This window comes from Electrophorus electricus, chromosome 14, assembly GCF_013358815.1.
Source record: "Electrophorus electricus isolate fEleEle1 chromosome 14, fEleEle1.pri, whole genome shotgun sequence".
In the NCBI taxonomy this organism is placed as follows: Eukaryota; Metazoa; Chordata; class Actinopteri; order Gymnotiformes; family Gymnotidae; genus Electrophorus; species Electrophorus electricus.
The window spans coordinates 8,072,156-8,089,619 of record NC_049548.1 but is presented as its reverse complement, the minus strand read 5'-3'; the positions used below and the strand labels follow the sequence as shown (position 1 = coordinate 8,089,619).

Here is a 17,464-nt window from a genome sequence, read left to right as displayed (position 1 = left end):
TTACATTTAGGCTACAGATGTTGGAGTTCAATAGTGTATGCCAAGTGAACAAGATGAAGAAAGGGGAGAAAAAAGCATTTCTGATCAATAGATAAGCATCAGTCAGAGTCCATAAAGCTGCTCAGTTGTTTAAATGTTAGAGATCCCTGTATTGTCTACTTAACTCATAATACAGGACGGATGAAACTAGCGTGACCTCATTCAATAAGTAACAAGAAATTATGTTTCAACATCACACATGCTTCTAAGCATGGCTGAGTTCAAGCTGTCTGATTGTACATTGAATGTATGACTAATTTTCCAGAAACAGGTTAAATCCAATTCTGGACTAAAGGTCTCTACTGATAAAGGTTCTTAATTGGAAATGACTATAGAGTAGAAACTACCATTACAAGCACATAATTTGTACCATTATACTAACCTTTGAGTGAGCAGCACTGTAATGTGGGAGAATAAGATTTCAGTATAGAAGCTGACGTGTAATCTCCCACACAGATTAACCCTGGCCCTAGAGTGAATATTTTCAATAATAACTTACCATTGGAAATAGTCTATAGAATAATCATGGTCTGGAACCCTGCATGCAAGTTAGGTGCTCATGATTCTTCTGCCGTTTTCATTACATGAAGGGCCTATTACCATGTAAGTCAACAGCTAAGAATTAAGCACATGGGGAATGCTTAGCTGTGGGTTGGTTTGCATGGTGAAGCTGAATGATGAAGCCATGAAGCATGGGGGGGGGGGGGGGGGTGACTCCAGCAGTTTGAAACTGTGTCATATCTCCTGTCTTCTGGCACCCCTCTATTTGTTCTCATCTGCAGCTCAGCCTTCACTTTTCCCTCTCCCAATGTGTGTCGGTGTTCTTTGTAGATAGTTCTGCCCTCTTTCTTTTCACCGCCACCAACAACAACTCTCCACCCTCTGCCCATGTAATTGATGGAGAAGACCTCTCTCTGTTTTCTCTCTTTCTTTCTTTTTTTCCCCCAAGGCGATGCACTCTCGAAGGATGAAGGATGCTTCTACTCTCCATCATTTCTTCCTTCCTCTTTCCTGATCTCCTTCCCTTTATTATTCATTACATTTCCCCTCAGAGCAGGCAATGGAGAGAGCGACGGCACTGAGAGAGACGAGTCGCCGCTAGCCTTTAGTGTACCTGAGAAAACGGGCAAAGGACAGAGGGTGGGTGGGAGTGTTTGGAGAGACCAGAGAGAGGGACTGGCAGGTTGACCAGATATCAAAAGTCAAGGATAGCTTGATGAGAAAGGAAAGGGTGACTGCCAGTACTGGAAACTGAATGATGGACAGCTTTAACTACCAGTCTCTATAATGAAACAAATGAGAAACAAAAATACATGAGGCATGTGAAATGATAACAAAAGGAGGTGTGAAAATCAAGTGTGTGTGTGTGTGTGTGTGTGTGTGTGTGTGTGTGTGTGTGTGTGTGTGTGTGCGTGCGTGCGTGTGTGTGTGTGTGTGTGTGCGTGTGTGTGTGTCTGTGGGTGTGGGTGTGGGTATGTGTGCGTGCATGTGCGTGTGTGTGAGAGAATGATAGAGTGAGAGGTGGGGGGGTTCTTGGAAGGCTGGTGCAGGCATGATAGACGCTGTGTGAGCTTTAAGCCAGCCAATCAGAGCTTTTGGTTTACCTAAGCTGCTGCAGTGGGGGAGTCAGTGAGGATTCTCCCTCACACGCACATATACACACACACAGAGAAGAGCACACACACAATGCACGGAATGGATAGATTCTCACTGAGGGACTAGAGAAGCAGGGTAAAATGGTGCAAAATGCACAGAAAGTGCAGTTAAAGGCATCCAGCAAGAGAGGGAATGCTTTTCTGGAACCATCTCATGAGGTATGGTACAAGCTATTCCTCTACTACTGCTAATTGGTTTCAGAATACATCTGGGATATTGAAAGAACATTTTTATTTCAGTAAGTGTGTGTGTGCAATGAATAGTGAGAGAGGGTCTAAAAAAAGAAATATCTGCGTATGCATGTAATAAGTATAATACATAATGTGGTTTAAATGGATGTTCCGAGACATCAAAGAAAGAATGGCAATGGAGTGAAACTGAAAAAAGAAATAAGTAGCTGAGGTGAGTTAAGACGACTGGGCAGAAGTGAGCAGTGTAAGAGAGAGAGACAGAAAGAAAGAGCGCAAGAGAGAGAATTGTACATTATCTATGCATCGTGCATGTTGTCAGACTTGCTGTATTTCTCTTGCTCTCTGCTACCTGAACTACAAGCATCTATGGAGTTTCTGTTCTCTTTCCTATAAGTGTGTGTGTGTGTGTGTGTGTGTGTGTGTGTGTGTGTGTGTGTGTGTGTGTGTGTGTGTGTGTGTGTGTGTGTGTGTGTGTGTGTGTGAAAAAGAGAGAGAGAGAGAGAGAGAGAGAGAGAGAGAGAGAGAAGACCAAGCATGTGTCCGTTCTACTAAGCAGCACGCAGGCATGGCTGAGAGTGGATCAGCTGCTTATCAGGCTTATCGCCTTATGGTTTTAACCAGAGTATTCACTTAGCCAGTGTGAAACATGTTGTTGTGCTAGTTCACAAAGGGAGAGAGGACAGTAGAGATGCATACTCATGATGATTTAGAGATTAAACTGCTGTCAGGTTGGGTGTGTGTCTCTTTATAAATGTCAGTGTCGGTATTAGTGTAGTAGTATATTAGTGGTGTTATGTCTTGCCACGTTGCCTAACACATTCAAACACACACATATGAACATACCCCCCACACCCCCCCACACACACACACAGGCAATCACACATAGAGACATGCATACACAGAACACACAGAGAGAGCTCTGTTTACCGTCTGACAGCATGAAAGGATAGCTGTGGATTGGATTTCAAGAAACTGTGTGCTAATTGCAAGATCTTTACAACAAAAAAAAAGATAAGAAGAAAGAAGGCATGGATTTGCTCTTCATTGGTCAGTGAGTGGAGAATGATTTCACTATCCATTTTAACTGGGCCCCTTGTTCCAGAATGATTTGGCTGAGACCACACTCCACAAGTGCATTCAGTAAAGCATTAGCTGGCTTTAAGAGGATTCTGTGGGGATAGTGTCTTGCCTCACATAGTACCCTTAGGCAATGAACACACAATTGGCCTAGTTAAATAAAACAGCAATAAAGCAATTCAAACTGCAAAAAAAACCTAGGAATTTAACAAATTTCAAACAATATGTAAACCTGATTTTTTGTTAGTTTCCCTGTTAGGGCAGGCAAAGATTTTAAAATGCTTATGAGCAGTGGTTTCAAAACTGCCTTCTAAATGCTCTTTTTTATTAAAAAAAAAAATGTTTTATCAACATTGTATATGTGTACAGTGTTTACCAACACATTAGACTGAGGCTCTACCAGCAATCCCACATTCTACACACACACACACACACACACACACACACACACACACACACACACGAGATATGTGTGATATATGAGATATAACAGAGAGATACTATGTGTGTGTGGATACTTACCCTAAATATATAAATATATGGATACTGTAAAATTTATTTTAAGATGTAGACGGCTACAAATGTTTCCTTACATTTTACATAGTCTATAATAATGCAGGAATTTTAATTATACACATATTAAATGTCTCTGTAGATACTGAAAGCAACCCTTTGCTGCTTTTATTTTTATTCTTCATTAATTCATGTCAGTGTTTAATTCAGTACTTGCTCCAGTCCAAAAGCCTCACTAAAAACAATTCTTTCAAATAAAGTGATTCACAATTGAAAAGAGGTTTGCTAATGTGTAACTGTACTTAATTTGAACACATTTTGAAAAGACCATTCCTGTGTAGGCGTGCCAAGTTAAATTGAGACCATAATATATGTACATCTTTAAACTTGTACATATCACTGAGTTCGGTCACCTAATGCAGACACCATGCTAGTGAGTCATCAGTGGAAAGGCAATATAACATAGCTCACACCATACATTAATAGCTAGCCATAGTTCACTCTTTGACAATTGATTAAAACCCTAACACTTTCTAATTAAACAAACTACAATTGTGAACACAGACAGATCCATGAATAAAGTCTTTAACATGATGGCACCAAGCAGACATTTCAGTCTGATTGGAGATCTGCTCACATAAGGCTTTTCAGTCATTTGCATTGTGGCGTGCTGGGGAAAATCAGTTGCTGAAAGAATGCCTTTAAGCGGAAAAAATGAAGAGTAAAAGCTTGCTCATGGCAGTTACACCTGCTGTGTTACATATTATAATGCTTGTGGACATCATAATAGCTGCAATCATGCTTATGCTGGGGTTTAATTGAAAACAGAAGATGTTCCAGGGTGTTTTGGATGAATGGTAATGTGCAATGACACCATTTATAGTTAATTGCTTGCTCTCTTTCTTCATCTCTCTCAAGCTGGTCATGGTCTGAACTGATATAATGCTACCATCTCATCCTATGTTAGCAACTTGAAACTAAGATAAATGTCCTGCACCCAAATAACAAAATGAGCTCTCAATGTAAGCGTTTTTTGCAGTCATGGCAAAGAGAAAACTCCCCACCCAAGTTCATGCCTTGTCAGTGCAAGCAAGCAGGAAACTATTCAGGACTGATATTGAATCAAAAACACCCTCTATATTCATGTGCACTTGCACACAAAGATGTCAACTGTAGTTTAGATTTCTGTTTAAAACGCAACAGTTACAAGATGCAACCTTTTACACAGTTCAAACTGGTAGGCTTTGAGACCTTATAGACAGAACTAATAAACAGTAAGTAGAAATCATGAGTGAGTAAGTGAGAGAGAGAGAGAGAGAGAGAGAGAGAGAGACAGAGAGAGAGACAGAGAAAGACACAGAGAGATGAGTATAAATAGAACAATTAAATTATATATGCAGAAATGATTGTTTTTTAATAATTTTGATAATTTTAGATACTTTTAATGTTTAGCTCATAGAGCATATACATTGCAGTTATTATGCTGAATAACACTATCAAAGATGTGTGTTTAGATTTGTCAGCAGCTATCATAAATTATACCACATATTCAGAAGTTTTACCACACCATGGAGAAGATCAGAAAAATCATGTTTAAAAATGTTTTAAAAACCTGTGGAATTCTGGGATAAAGACTTACGGATGGAGATGAACATGAACTTGTACCAGATTGATGGTAAAAAAGAAATAGTGATTTTAAAAAAATACTTGCTCATGATCCAAAAGCATGCCACCTCTTCTGTGAAATATGATGGCAAGGGTTCAGGCAGCTGCCATTGGTACTGGCGTACTTCTCTTTAGTGATGATGTGGCTGCCAACGGCAACAGGATGATTTTTTTCTGAAGTGTGCAGAAGTGTGTTAAGTTCTCAGACCCAACAAAATGCCTTTATTCGAATATCCTAGGAACTTTGATAATAACATGACTGACATCTTAGTCTAATCCGGAATCAAGTTCTGTATAAGTCTTCTACCAGCTAATGGAGTTGCACATTACTACAACTGAGTATTTTATCCTCTCAGTTTTCCTGATAATCTTCTTCAGGGGAAGAAGATGGTCTCTCTAGAAATAATATTATTTACAGATATCTCAGCTAAGCCTCTCCACAAGTAACTTTCATCTGAAACCAACTAAGGTCCTGTCACACATGGTTGTATTGAGTGAAAACCTGATACAAGAGTCGTATGAGGCAGTCCACAGCATGTCTCAGGTACAGCATGTGTCAGGTATGAGCAGCTGCACTGATGGCACGGCTAAGCTGCACTGGGATCTGCAGAGAGTGTTCTGTCCACTCTCTGTTATTAATCTAAAAACACCATAGTTATCAGTATATAACAATAAGGTATTACACAAGACTTGTAAAAACGGATTACTACAATTTCTCTCTCCTACTTCAGTGGTAAGTAGTGCTCAGAATGGTTGACTTGTTTACTCTCTTGATTCCTTACATTAAAAAATATATATATTTACATGACGTTATAGAGAATCGGCAAGTGAAACAAGGTAGTGATTTTGGACACTACCTTCTGAGACATGTTAGCATGTCAGGAACCTAACTTCAATTTTGTGGATTAATAACATAGCTGAATTTTAATGAATATAGAGAAGACTTTAGTCAGCTAACAACTTATATCAAATGACCAAGGCTTTTTTTGTATATACATCTTATATATGATAAATCAGGGCTCCACAGACCACTGTACCCAGAGCAGCAGTGTATAAGTCTTTTATCACTTGCACAATAAATTACAAATAAAGACCACATCCCAAACCATGATTTAAGGGCATTTAAGGGTACTTCATATCATGGCCTCAGAAGTAAAGTGATTGTAATTAATACTAATATAGATGGTCCTTAGTTGTTATTGTCCAGTTTCGTTGTGGCTGTGTGGCTGATAAAGCTCTGTTAACGTATTTGGGATGGAAAGGGAAGTGGTGTGATGGATTGAATGTCTTGCAGTTTATTTATATGTCTACAGCGTGGCCATAGTGCATGGGGAGCTCTTTACAGAAAGCCATCACCTAAGGGCAGCAGGGAATACTCCCTGCTGAAAAATGAGATGCGGAGTTTCCATTTCTGATGAAACTTTGTCCCCTGCAGCTTCCCAAGGGTCCTGCTGGCCTCAGAGTGAGAAAAGAAAATCTCTTGAACTGAACATTTTTGAGGCCAAAGATTATTTGTTATTCTAGTGAAAGTTTACATACATATATATATATATTTTTTTTTCCTGACAATTGCCTATATGTAGCAGCAAGTATATTCCATGTACCGCATGTAATGGACATAAAACCAAATTTTTACATTTCACATATACATAAATCTCTGTGCGTGTGTGTGTGTGGGTGTGTATGTGTGTATGACAGTAGGCACTATACTAGCAAGGGCTTAATGCTAAACGGCTCTAACCATTTATAAAATCTCACCATTCATGGTACAGTAAAACCATGGGCCGTGTATGTAGGCTGCATATGATTGTTGATTACCTGATACAGAAATGGCCATGAGTAATCTTACCAATTGTGCACTTTAACTGAAAAAGCTTTGGATAGAAAAAAAATCACATGAATGTGAGTTCTTCTTCCATCTTTCTTTGTGGCTCTGAATCATTTTTACACCCTGCAAACATGCATTGTCAAGAAAATAAATGGCAAAATGGTAACTATAATATTATATCTTTTCCTTGCATGTCTTATCTTGCCATATATTTCCATCACATTTTATTCAAGAGTAAAATTACAGTTTATTGGATAGACACTAAAACATACAGGTCTTCAGAGAGGTCTTCAGACCTGTACCTGACATTCAGACATCAAAAAAGGATCTAAAGAGTTGAGCTTAAGAATAGATACAATTTAATCACACTCCTAAAGCTTGGTTGTTAGTCATTGGTGTGTGTTAAAGATGTGGCAAAGCAACAGGCCGTCATGCCTAGGAGCAGGGTGTTAATTGGTCCTTACATGCAGAGAGTGAGAATGAAGGCACAATGAGAGAAAATAGTCAGAGATGCTGTTAGACAGTGTAAAATGAAAAGAATGAAGTGCTTAGTGACAAGAAAGTATTAAATAGAGCAACAGGGCATTGGGTAATGATTAAATGGAGAGGTTTAGTTAGGTAGCTAGGACACAGAGAATGAATAAGAGAGAGAGAGAGAGAGAGAGAGAGAGAGAGAGAGAGAGAGAGAGAGAGAGAGTGTGTGTGAGAGAGAGAGAGAGGAAGAGAGAAAGACAAATGGACAGTCTCTTTATTGATTCTATACTCCCAGATAGGATGAGAAAAGTGCCACAAGGAAATCTGTCTATACATTACCTGTTTAGTAATTCCTCTTGACACATATGCACTTAAACACACATGAATGCATGTACACATCTGTGATTGAAATCACCATGCATTGCATTCATCTGCCTCAACATAAAATACTTGCATGTACACACAAAAGCACTTACTCCACTATCTCGCTCTCAGCACCTGTGAGCAGATGCCTCTGTGGCATTGCACATGGTGACATAAGACAATATTCAGCAACTGGCTTGTATACTCACCCTTCTCCTACCTTCTCCTACCTACAAACACTCACTCTCACTCACAAACCCATAACACACACACTTTATTATATCTAGCCACTTGTAGGCAGTTCAGTGTACGATGATGAAAGCTGACACCTTCGAGGTCCCTTATACCTCAAACAGACAATGGATTCCTACTCCTTCAGCAGACTGGCTTTATCTTACAAGCTAATGCCAGTATCATAATATTGGCGGGGAGTCATGTGCATGTGTGCATGCAGTGCTGTTCATAAGTGAAGTTCCTAATCTGCTGAATCACAGTAGTTTTCTGTACAAATGAGCTCACCTCTTGCAATTTCTATAATGCACACAAAACACACCTGTGTCCCCCAGAGCATGCACAAATAGCTGTCACCTAGCTGTCACGACTCACAAATATAGGTACACATATATGAACACACGCGATATTTGCTTCACTAGGGAAAAAAGATGCTACAGGAATTCAATCATATACTTAATATACTGCAATAGCATTTAGAAACACCACTCTTAATCATACACTTAGCATATGTATCAGAGGCCTTTACATAATGTACTAATACATATGGTAAAGTAAGACTTCCAAGACAAACAACAGAGTTTCAGTTAGTTAGAGATGACGTACTGAAGATCAATTTGGTCATGCACATTATCACTGATGACTTCTTCTACCAGATCTCATACCTCACAGTCTGCTGCAATGCAGCAGAGAGAGGGAAAGACAGAGAGAAAAAGAGAGAGAGAGATGAAGAGAGTTTTAAAGGTAAATAGATTTTGTCGGTGAATAAGTGGATCTGGTAAGAGTGCAGCAGATGGATGCTGTCCCACAGGCAGTGTTCTTCTGTGATGAGGAAGCCAAGAGAATCCCTTTCCTTTCATTCTCCCTTTACTTTTTTGCCAGTTCCTCCCTCCCTCCATTCTTCCCCACACCTATGTCTTTCCTAATGGCCTCTCTCTTTCCACCTCCACATCAAATGCTTTGCAGATTGAGTACTGAAGCAGTTTAGGCCACTCTGCTCATGAAGAAGAGGAACATACTTTGCAGCTAATTCTTTCATTTTTGAATTAAATTTAACAGCATCTCTAATACGTGATATCAATTTTGTTTATGAGTAGACATCGCCTCTGACAAAACATCACTTTCTGCATTGCACCGTTCTCTGACAGAATGACATGCAGCACTACAACATAAGACAAAGGACACATTTACCATTTAGACACATTTAAAAACATATTAAATAAGAGGAGAGGCATGGAAGAATCGAGAGGAGAAGGGAAGATGGCTGAAAAAAAAAACTGACAGCATGATGAGCAGACAGGCTGCGAAGAAGTAGGAAAGTGGAGTGATGGTGTCAGAAGAGGGAAGTGTCATAGCTGACATATACAGAGGCAGTCTCTGTCTTTCCCTCTGAGCAGAAGGCAGGCAGGTTTAAATGAGCAGTCACCTGAAATCACTGGAGTCACCTATGGGGTCTGACTTCAAACTTAATATAACAAAATGTGACTCCTTTGATCTCAATTTAACCCTGCAGGAATGTGTTTAATGCTGGCATTTTTACTGTGCAGAAATTCATTGTGAAATAGTACACTAAAGGCCTGCCCTTCGAGAGCATGGCCAAAGGCTCTGTAAGGGAGGCAATATTGAAATAAATGGATATGGAAAACATAGCAGAATAAAAAAGAGGTCGAAGAGGAGTCAAAACGTGAAGGGGTGTGTTAAAGGGGGTGAGATTGTGGTGAAAGCAAGTGAATAATCATGATTCATAGTCAATAGAGCATTGACTCACCCACATTTCACCATGAGTACTTTTTATGTGTGTCACTGAAAGCAGAGGTGTTGTAAATCCTACCTAATATCTCATCTAAAATATAGAACTGAATGTTACAAAGTATCTTTGCCACTTCTTTTCTGGTTCCTGCCTCAAACATACTAGAAAGTGCAAAAGGAAAAGAAACAATGTTCCCTCTCCAAAAATTTATCCTGCCTTTCAACTTGATGATAAAAACAGCAAGAAAGCAAAAATTCACATATCATGATGTAAAGTCCTAAGTAATAACAAAGGTCCTTATAACCTTAGTTGATGAGAAGATTGAGGATGTGGTAGTCAGGAAATGACTCACTCAAGGTTGCACCAACTTTTTCAGTTTCTGCAAGCATCGCCACTGTTGCCAACTGGATAGAGATGACCAGAAAATATAATTTTTTCACTCCTTGTTTTTGTGTCAGAAAACAAGACCAATCCCATATGTGTGTGTGGAGGGGGTGTGTTTTGTATAAGTATGCTCAACCCACCTGTTTGTGTATATTTCATGATGGAGTCTGAAAAACCGTTTGGCAGCAAGTGTACATACATTAGCTATTATAAGCAAAATGTAGAGAAACATAAGACTTTTCTCACCTCACTGTGTCAATATTCTACACCCACAAGCTTCTCACTTCTGTTTCTATTTCTGTTCAGACTACTTTGATAACTCTGAGAGGCAAGAGGGGGAAATAAATCAGTTCTATCTCTGATTTTGTGTTTTTTTATCTTCTTAATTTTTCTTCACCAACATTATCTGAACAAGACCTCTTTTATCTGTACATTCATTTAGTTACCAGTATGTCTATCTATCTATCTATCTATCTATCTATCTATCTATCTATCTATCTATCTATCTATCTATCTATCTATCTATCTATCTATCTATCTATCTATCTATCTATCTATCTTGTAATAATGTATATGACCTTTTCTCTTTTCCTCTTGTCTGACAAACTATCAAACTGACTTCTTCCAACACACTCACACACGCACACACATACCTTCTTCTTTCCTTCATTCTTTTCTTTTCATTTCTCTCTCTTTAGCTAGTATTTGGTCACTTGCTATTGTTAGTCTAACTTTGATCATGTATCTTATTCACTTCCCATTTGATATATTTCACTTTTGCACTCTCTCTCTCTCTCTCTCTCTCTATCTCTCTCTCTCTCTCTCACACACACACACACACACACACACACACACACACACACACACACACACACACACACATACACACACACTAGATCTTTAAATCTGTAGGCCTAGCATCTAAAATCTGAATCCTGTTGACTGCAACAAGAGTACAAACAGGATTCCTCTTATAATTATAATTGTCTGCTGCCTGTGATTCAACAGAGCTGTGAAACAGGAGCCAGGCAAACAAAGAGGGGGCTTTGGGTCTGTACAGGTTGCAAAGAGTAGACGGGATGAGGTGTTTTAATTACAAACAGTAGCATAATCACACCAACAGGCTTCTGACAAAAGAATACCTCAGAGGCTGCCAGCCTTCCCGCCCACAGCTGAGCTTTCCAAATCCTAAACACACACTGCCAAAACCAGACTGAACTTTACTCCCTAGCCCTGCTACACTTGGCTTCTTTGGCAGGGGGGCATTTAAGTGCAGTATCTGATCCAGAATTTTAATGCCAATGTCATGCTAATTGGCAATACTTGTTTTTACTCAATATCACCTCTCCTAACCTTATTTTTCTTCCTAAAAAAGTAACAAACAAGTGTAAAGGTTTGGCAATTACACCTTTGAGAATCACAGATACATTGTTACAAATATCCTGAGTAAAATGTGAATTGGGTTTTTTCGCTTTTGTTAATTATTTACTCACAACCCTTACTTCTTGAGCAGACACCCTTGACAGTCTGGCTTCTGTTCAGTTTTCTATCTGTTATATCTTTATTTTACTCCTGCACATTCTTTCTTCAATGCGTTCTGTCAAACAGCTATGTTCACAAGTAACATGGTTTAGTAAGGTTTCTTCTGATAGTTCTTTTGGTTATGCTTCTGAAAAAAAGTCATTTTCAAAGACATAACTAGTAAGTCTCATGTCAGCCCATATTTGACTGTTGTATTGCCCTTGCTCCTGGTAAGACATTACTTCTTTTTATCATAACTTTGCATTTCTCTCTGATGAAGTTATTATTCAGAATGCCAGTGTACAAGTTCTATAATAAGTCTTCTCTCCATATACTACAGTCTTGATTACAGTAAAAGATGGTTATTACATATTTGATTGCAAAATGTCTTAATCAACAGTCAAAATGTATTATATATATATATATATATATATATATATATATATATATATATATATATATATATATATATATATATATATATATATGAATGTGTGTGTGTGTGTGTGTGTATAACTTAACATGCTAGGATGCGTTATGAACAGACGTATGAATAACATCTTTATTATGAAATTAGGCTGCTAACTGTCTTTTACAATCATCTTAGAATTTTTTTCTTTTGCTTTTTCAGAAGATTCAGCATGGCCTAAGTCTTCTCAGGGCCCTGATATAACCTTTTTAAACGCAATAACAACTGTTTTGTGAATCAAGATCTCGTGGAGTCCATTATGTAAATTCACCCCTGCAGCCCTCCTGAGACAGAAGACTGAAACATGAGTGTGCTCAAAGCTGTGTGGCCCTCTGGCCCATGCCCTCTGTCTGCACGGATCTAGCACCTCTTATACACCACTGAAGCAGGGTACAGCAGCAGGAGAGCTGGCTGGAGCAGGCAGAGGAAAAAGACGCAGTCGTGGAGGAAAGAAGATTCCTACATCCACAGGATTATATTTGCTTCTGGAATACTGCAATTATTTGGAATATTGTGATATTTTGGGAAATCACTATAATTTGGAATACCAGGAATATTGTTTCCTTGCCATCATGAAGGTGAGCCGCACTTCTTGCCTATGTCCTGTGCTTCTGTGTCTGTGTTTCCTGGAGGGGGGTTATGGGGCAACCCACCATGGGCAAGCCAGACTGATCTCCAGAAACCACAACCTGACCCATAATCACAACCAGACTAAAGATGGGGAGACAGAGGTCCACCACAGGCCAAAGCGAGGCTGGATATGGAACCAGTTCTTTGTCCTGGAGGAGCACATGGGTCCAGAGGCACAATATGTGGGGAAGGTAAGCACTGTGTCTTATTGCTTGTGGTCAGACAGCTCTCATGAATATTGATGCTCAATATGTCAAACCAAAATACACTGGGACATCAAATAAAGATCAAATAGGAATGCACAAAGTGAAAACAAAATGATAATACACATTCATCAATCTTTAAATGTTCAGTCTCCAGTAAAGAAGGAGATTATGGTTAGGCCATACAATTATCTCACCCATAGGCTCTGGTGGAAAAGTTGACCTATCATTATGCATATATGATACGTTTGCAAATCTAGTCACTTCTTTCTCATTTTCTGCCTATATGTAATAACCTTTGTGCAACAGTTGGTCGATAACATATATGTATCCAATTACCTTACTGCAGAAGATGTGGTGCTGGGTGCTCAGAAGGGTCCAATGAATTATTACTCTGAGTCTGAGTTCTGACAGCCATCATCATTCTGGTCGGACACGTCTGCTCTCTATGTTTGCCTCAGCCTTGGCAGCTTTGTGAAACATGACTCCCTTGTCTATGCCAACTGGTAAATAGGGCTGTTAACCATTAGCATATTGATATACTGAACTGCAATGAATGTTATGTTCTAAATCCTTGGTAAAGAGCTTCTGTTTACTGCTTGACCCCAGCAAACTTGTTAAGTGAGGCAGGTAGAACATGACCAAGTAAATAAAAGTCTTTCATAAATACTAAAAAAGGTGCCTTTATCAATCAATACTATAGTAATATTTAACCAAATAAATTAAATAAATCAACCTCACCAATAAGAAGATCAAAAAACACGTATCAATTATTATAATCTAAATAATAGATCACAACATAATATTATAATCTCAATTAATCATATATTTTATTTTTTATATTTCCAGGGTGTCCATATATTTGACCAATAATGACAGTTTCCTTTTTTGTTCAGAGGAAATCAGAGCACAATGTCTTTATGGGACAGAGCTTGAGGTGAGAATGGAAACTTTGCCATGCATTATATGCAAACAGAATTATGAAGCAGCTGAATGGGACATCCACATCTTTAATGTGTCAGAGAGTCAGGACTACAACCTATCAGTCGCAGGGTCTATTTGTTTTTGGATTGGTATAAAAGATGTCTCTTGTGGCTCACTTAGCTTCTTTGCATTGATGACATTTTCAGTGATAAGTCATCATTCCCGCTGTCGTCGCACATTTTGCAGTGACATCTGGAAGTATTCAATCTCAATTGGATCTCCCTTGCTCAAGAAGAAAGAAAATATTGAGTGACATGTCTGCGCTTGTGTGTCAGGCCATCTGTTTTGTGTCATGCCTGTGCAAACTGTGTGATTTTGCAAAAAATTATATTTTTTAATGTCTTCTCCAAGTATCTTCTGAAGGAAAATGCTGTAATGCCTCTTTTCTGCCCAGATGAAACAAGAGTTGAGGATGGAGACCAAAATAAAATGGTAATTTCAGACATTAATGTCAGTATTAAAACCATTTTAGTAGGTTATTGGTAAGACTTGGCTGCAGTGCAGACACTGGTCTTTTCTCCTTGAGTATTCCTAGCTCTTCCAGTCAAGTCCAAGTTCAGGCATTATACATGACTGACAACCTTTCACAGTGAGACGGCTGTGCAAATTGAAATTTTAAAGTCACTTAAATGGCTTCCACAGAACAATACAGAAAGAACAGTGGTGCAGTGTGTAACGCTACTGATTGGAGTCAGACACTTGTGGATGTGAAAAGAGATGGTTTTATTATAAATGGGATATTCCAAAGCATCAAAAAACAGGCTAGAGTCATAAGGCAGAGCGAGCATATAGAAGACACAGGGATGAGATGAAGTCACAGTTGTGAAAACAGTCCAAGCCAGAAAGGGATAAGGCAAAAAGTGAAAAGCAGTGAACAGGCTAGAATGTAACCAACACAACAGAGAGAAAGAACACTCATTACACATGGGGGAAAAAAAAAAACCATGGCAATGCTTTGCGAAGGACAAGCACAAACTCATAGGAATAAATAGGAGGAGGACATGAGCAACAGGTGAAAGAGTTTAATAATCAGAGGAGGCAGATAAAATGAGATTAGTGGGACTAGGAGTGACAGAAGCTCGCACCTGGCAGCTGTAGTATGGGTCACGGGGCATGACATGGCGTCTCACTTTTCTTTGCAATCTGTCTTCACCTGGTTTATCTCTGAAGTGGAGATCAGCTCAGTAGGTCAGCCAAGTTCTTCTGTGTTTTCTCAGTTAGTCACACAATGAGATCAAAGAAAGTTCACATTGTTAAGTCATTACCTTTTTGAAAGTCATTACCTAACTGATTATTGTATCCTCTGAAATGTAGAAATGTGCACCTGGGTGGCACTGATCATTATTCGAGTGAGCAATGTAACACTTAATGCAAAATGTATGTAGGGAAAGGGTTGGGGTGAAATACATTGTATTTCTGAATAAACTTTATTTACTCAGAGATAAACACAAATTAATACATTATGCATAAATTGTGATACTGCCTTAACTTAATGAATCTGGTTACATTCTGTTTGCTCATGAAATGAAGCATTCCCAGTTCCTCAAAATGCTTGAGTGAACTTAAAATCCCAGGAGAGGGATCAAAATAATTTTCACAATGTGGCTGGGACATTGTAGCTGGAGAGCTACAAGGGCATTAGCAGGACAGTGCTGATTGAATTGCACTCTTGAATAATGGAAACTTATCAGGCATCTAATTGCATGAAATAATAATTACTTTTCATGGGCCCATGCTAGCTGCATAGCGGCTGGCTTTAAAGGGCCATGACTGGCTGGCTGGTGGTCTGTGCCGAGATGAGACAAGATACTGTCCCAGTCTGCAGCCTGCCTTCATCCCCACAGCAAAGACAGTTCCAAAATTTAGCCATGCAAATACAACGTCAACAGAATGCACTAATTCACGATGAAAGCACGCCATTAAGAATAAACAGGGTCCATTATGAGGGATTAAATAAGTCCCTAATCGTTAGCTCTGCTAACTTCCCCATGTTTAATTACAAGAGCTGTTATCACAGGGGCCAGCAAAAAGATGGCCATGATGCAAAATGACCCTTAATTAGATCGAGGAAAGACTTGATCTAATTAATCCTTTAGCACCCAGCATCTCCAGTTTGTGTGGGTTGCTCTGTGTGTGTGTGTGTGTGTGTGTGTGTGTGTGTGTGTGTGTGTGTGTGTGTGTGTGTGTGTGTGTGTGTGTGTGTGTGTGTGTGTGTGTGCGTGCGTGTGTGTGTCTTTAATTAAAAGATGCTATTGCATGCATATAGCTCAGGAGAGCTTCCCCTCAGTGTCTCAAGGATGACACATACAGCCCTTCTGCTGTGGACAATGTTTCTTCTTCTTTTTCTTCTTTTTTGCCTGTAATCAGTAAAATTACATAAGTAACAAATGTGAGACAAAAACTGGCATGGCTTATTTTTTAATAAACCACCACCCGTTTCAGTCTTGTGTCAGATAATATGAATTATGACATAATTGTGTTTCTGACATGCAAATAGATTTAAGGGTTATCAGAGGACTTCAAGTGTTCCAAACCAACCTCTAATACAGTTTCATTGCCCTGCTACAAACATCATCTGAGTCTGAGCAAAGTCGCCCTCAGTATGAGATGACTTTATAGTATCCGATTCATGCTAAAGTGTAAGAAACAGGTATTTTGAGGAGTAATAGGATCCTGCTATGAAGGGAACAGTTCAAGTCATGCAGATGAATGGCAAACACACATGTGATGATTGTGAGAGAAGGTGCACATGGCTTTGCTCAAGACATTAAAAGTCTTGCTCCAGAAGTTAAAAGCCTCCAAACACTGCAGGGTTTCTGTTGGTTTCCTAGGAGGCAATATAATACTATCAAACAGAATATGCTGCACTCAGCCATACTTGGCAGAATGCATATAAAAAAAAAACATGGAGACAGTCAGGACAAGCTATTATCCACCATTCAGTCATATTAACAAGTTGGGGAGGAAAATCCTTTTTATAATATCTAATCCCCATGGTTGTTGCCTTGAACCACATCATACCCATCCCTGGAGAATAAATTGATAAATAAAATATAACAGGAGATTCTGGATGGAATAGAAAAACCACTTTAAAGGAAAGTCTAAATAAGAATCCTTGGTTGTATATGTCATGTATATATGTACATATACATATGTATACATCTGTATACTTGTGTATTTTTTTAAATAATTCTACTCAGGTGTAAACAATTCTGTCAGGTTACTTAAACTGTTACTTTAGTACACTTAGTAGGCTACACTCTGTCATAGATTCTAGTGCTCTCCCCACTTGATCAGTACCAGTGCTCAACAGAGGTGCTACCCCCTAGAGGTGTATTAATCTTTCAAACTTTTTTCTGTCAGTCATTGCATCCATTAGAAATAATTCATAATTTGCAGTTTCATGATTTCAAAATTGCCAAAATGTTAACTTTTTCATCATGCTTAAGAAGGTGTGCTGTGTGTGCAACACAGTTGTGTGATACA

At 38.9% G+C, this 17,464-nt stretch overlaps 1 protein-coding gene across 1 annotated transcript in view; it reads left to right on the top strand.

Moving 5' to 3' along the window:
• The first annotated feature begins 1,719 nt into the window (after positions 1-1,719).
• LOC113576448 (cadherin-18) overlaps positions 1,720-17,464 on the top strand; it is a 61,251-nt gene continuing 45,506 nt past the window's right edge. Inside the window, exons 1-2 of the mRNA XM_027008511.2 lie at positions 1,720-1,853; positions 12,324-12,982. Coding sequence (XP_026864312.2) covers positions 12,734-12,982 — 249 coding nt within the window. The 5' untranslated portion in view covers positions 1,720-1,853; positions 12,324-12,733. The remainder of the gene's footprint in view (positions 1,854-12,323; positions 12,983-17,464) is intronic.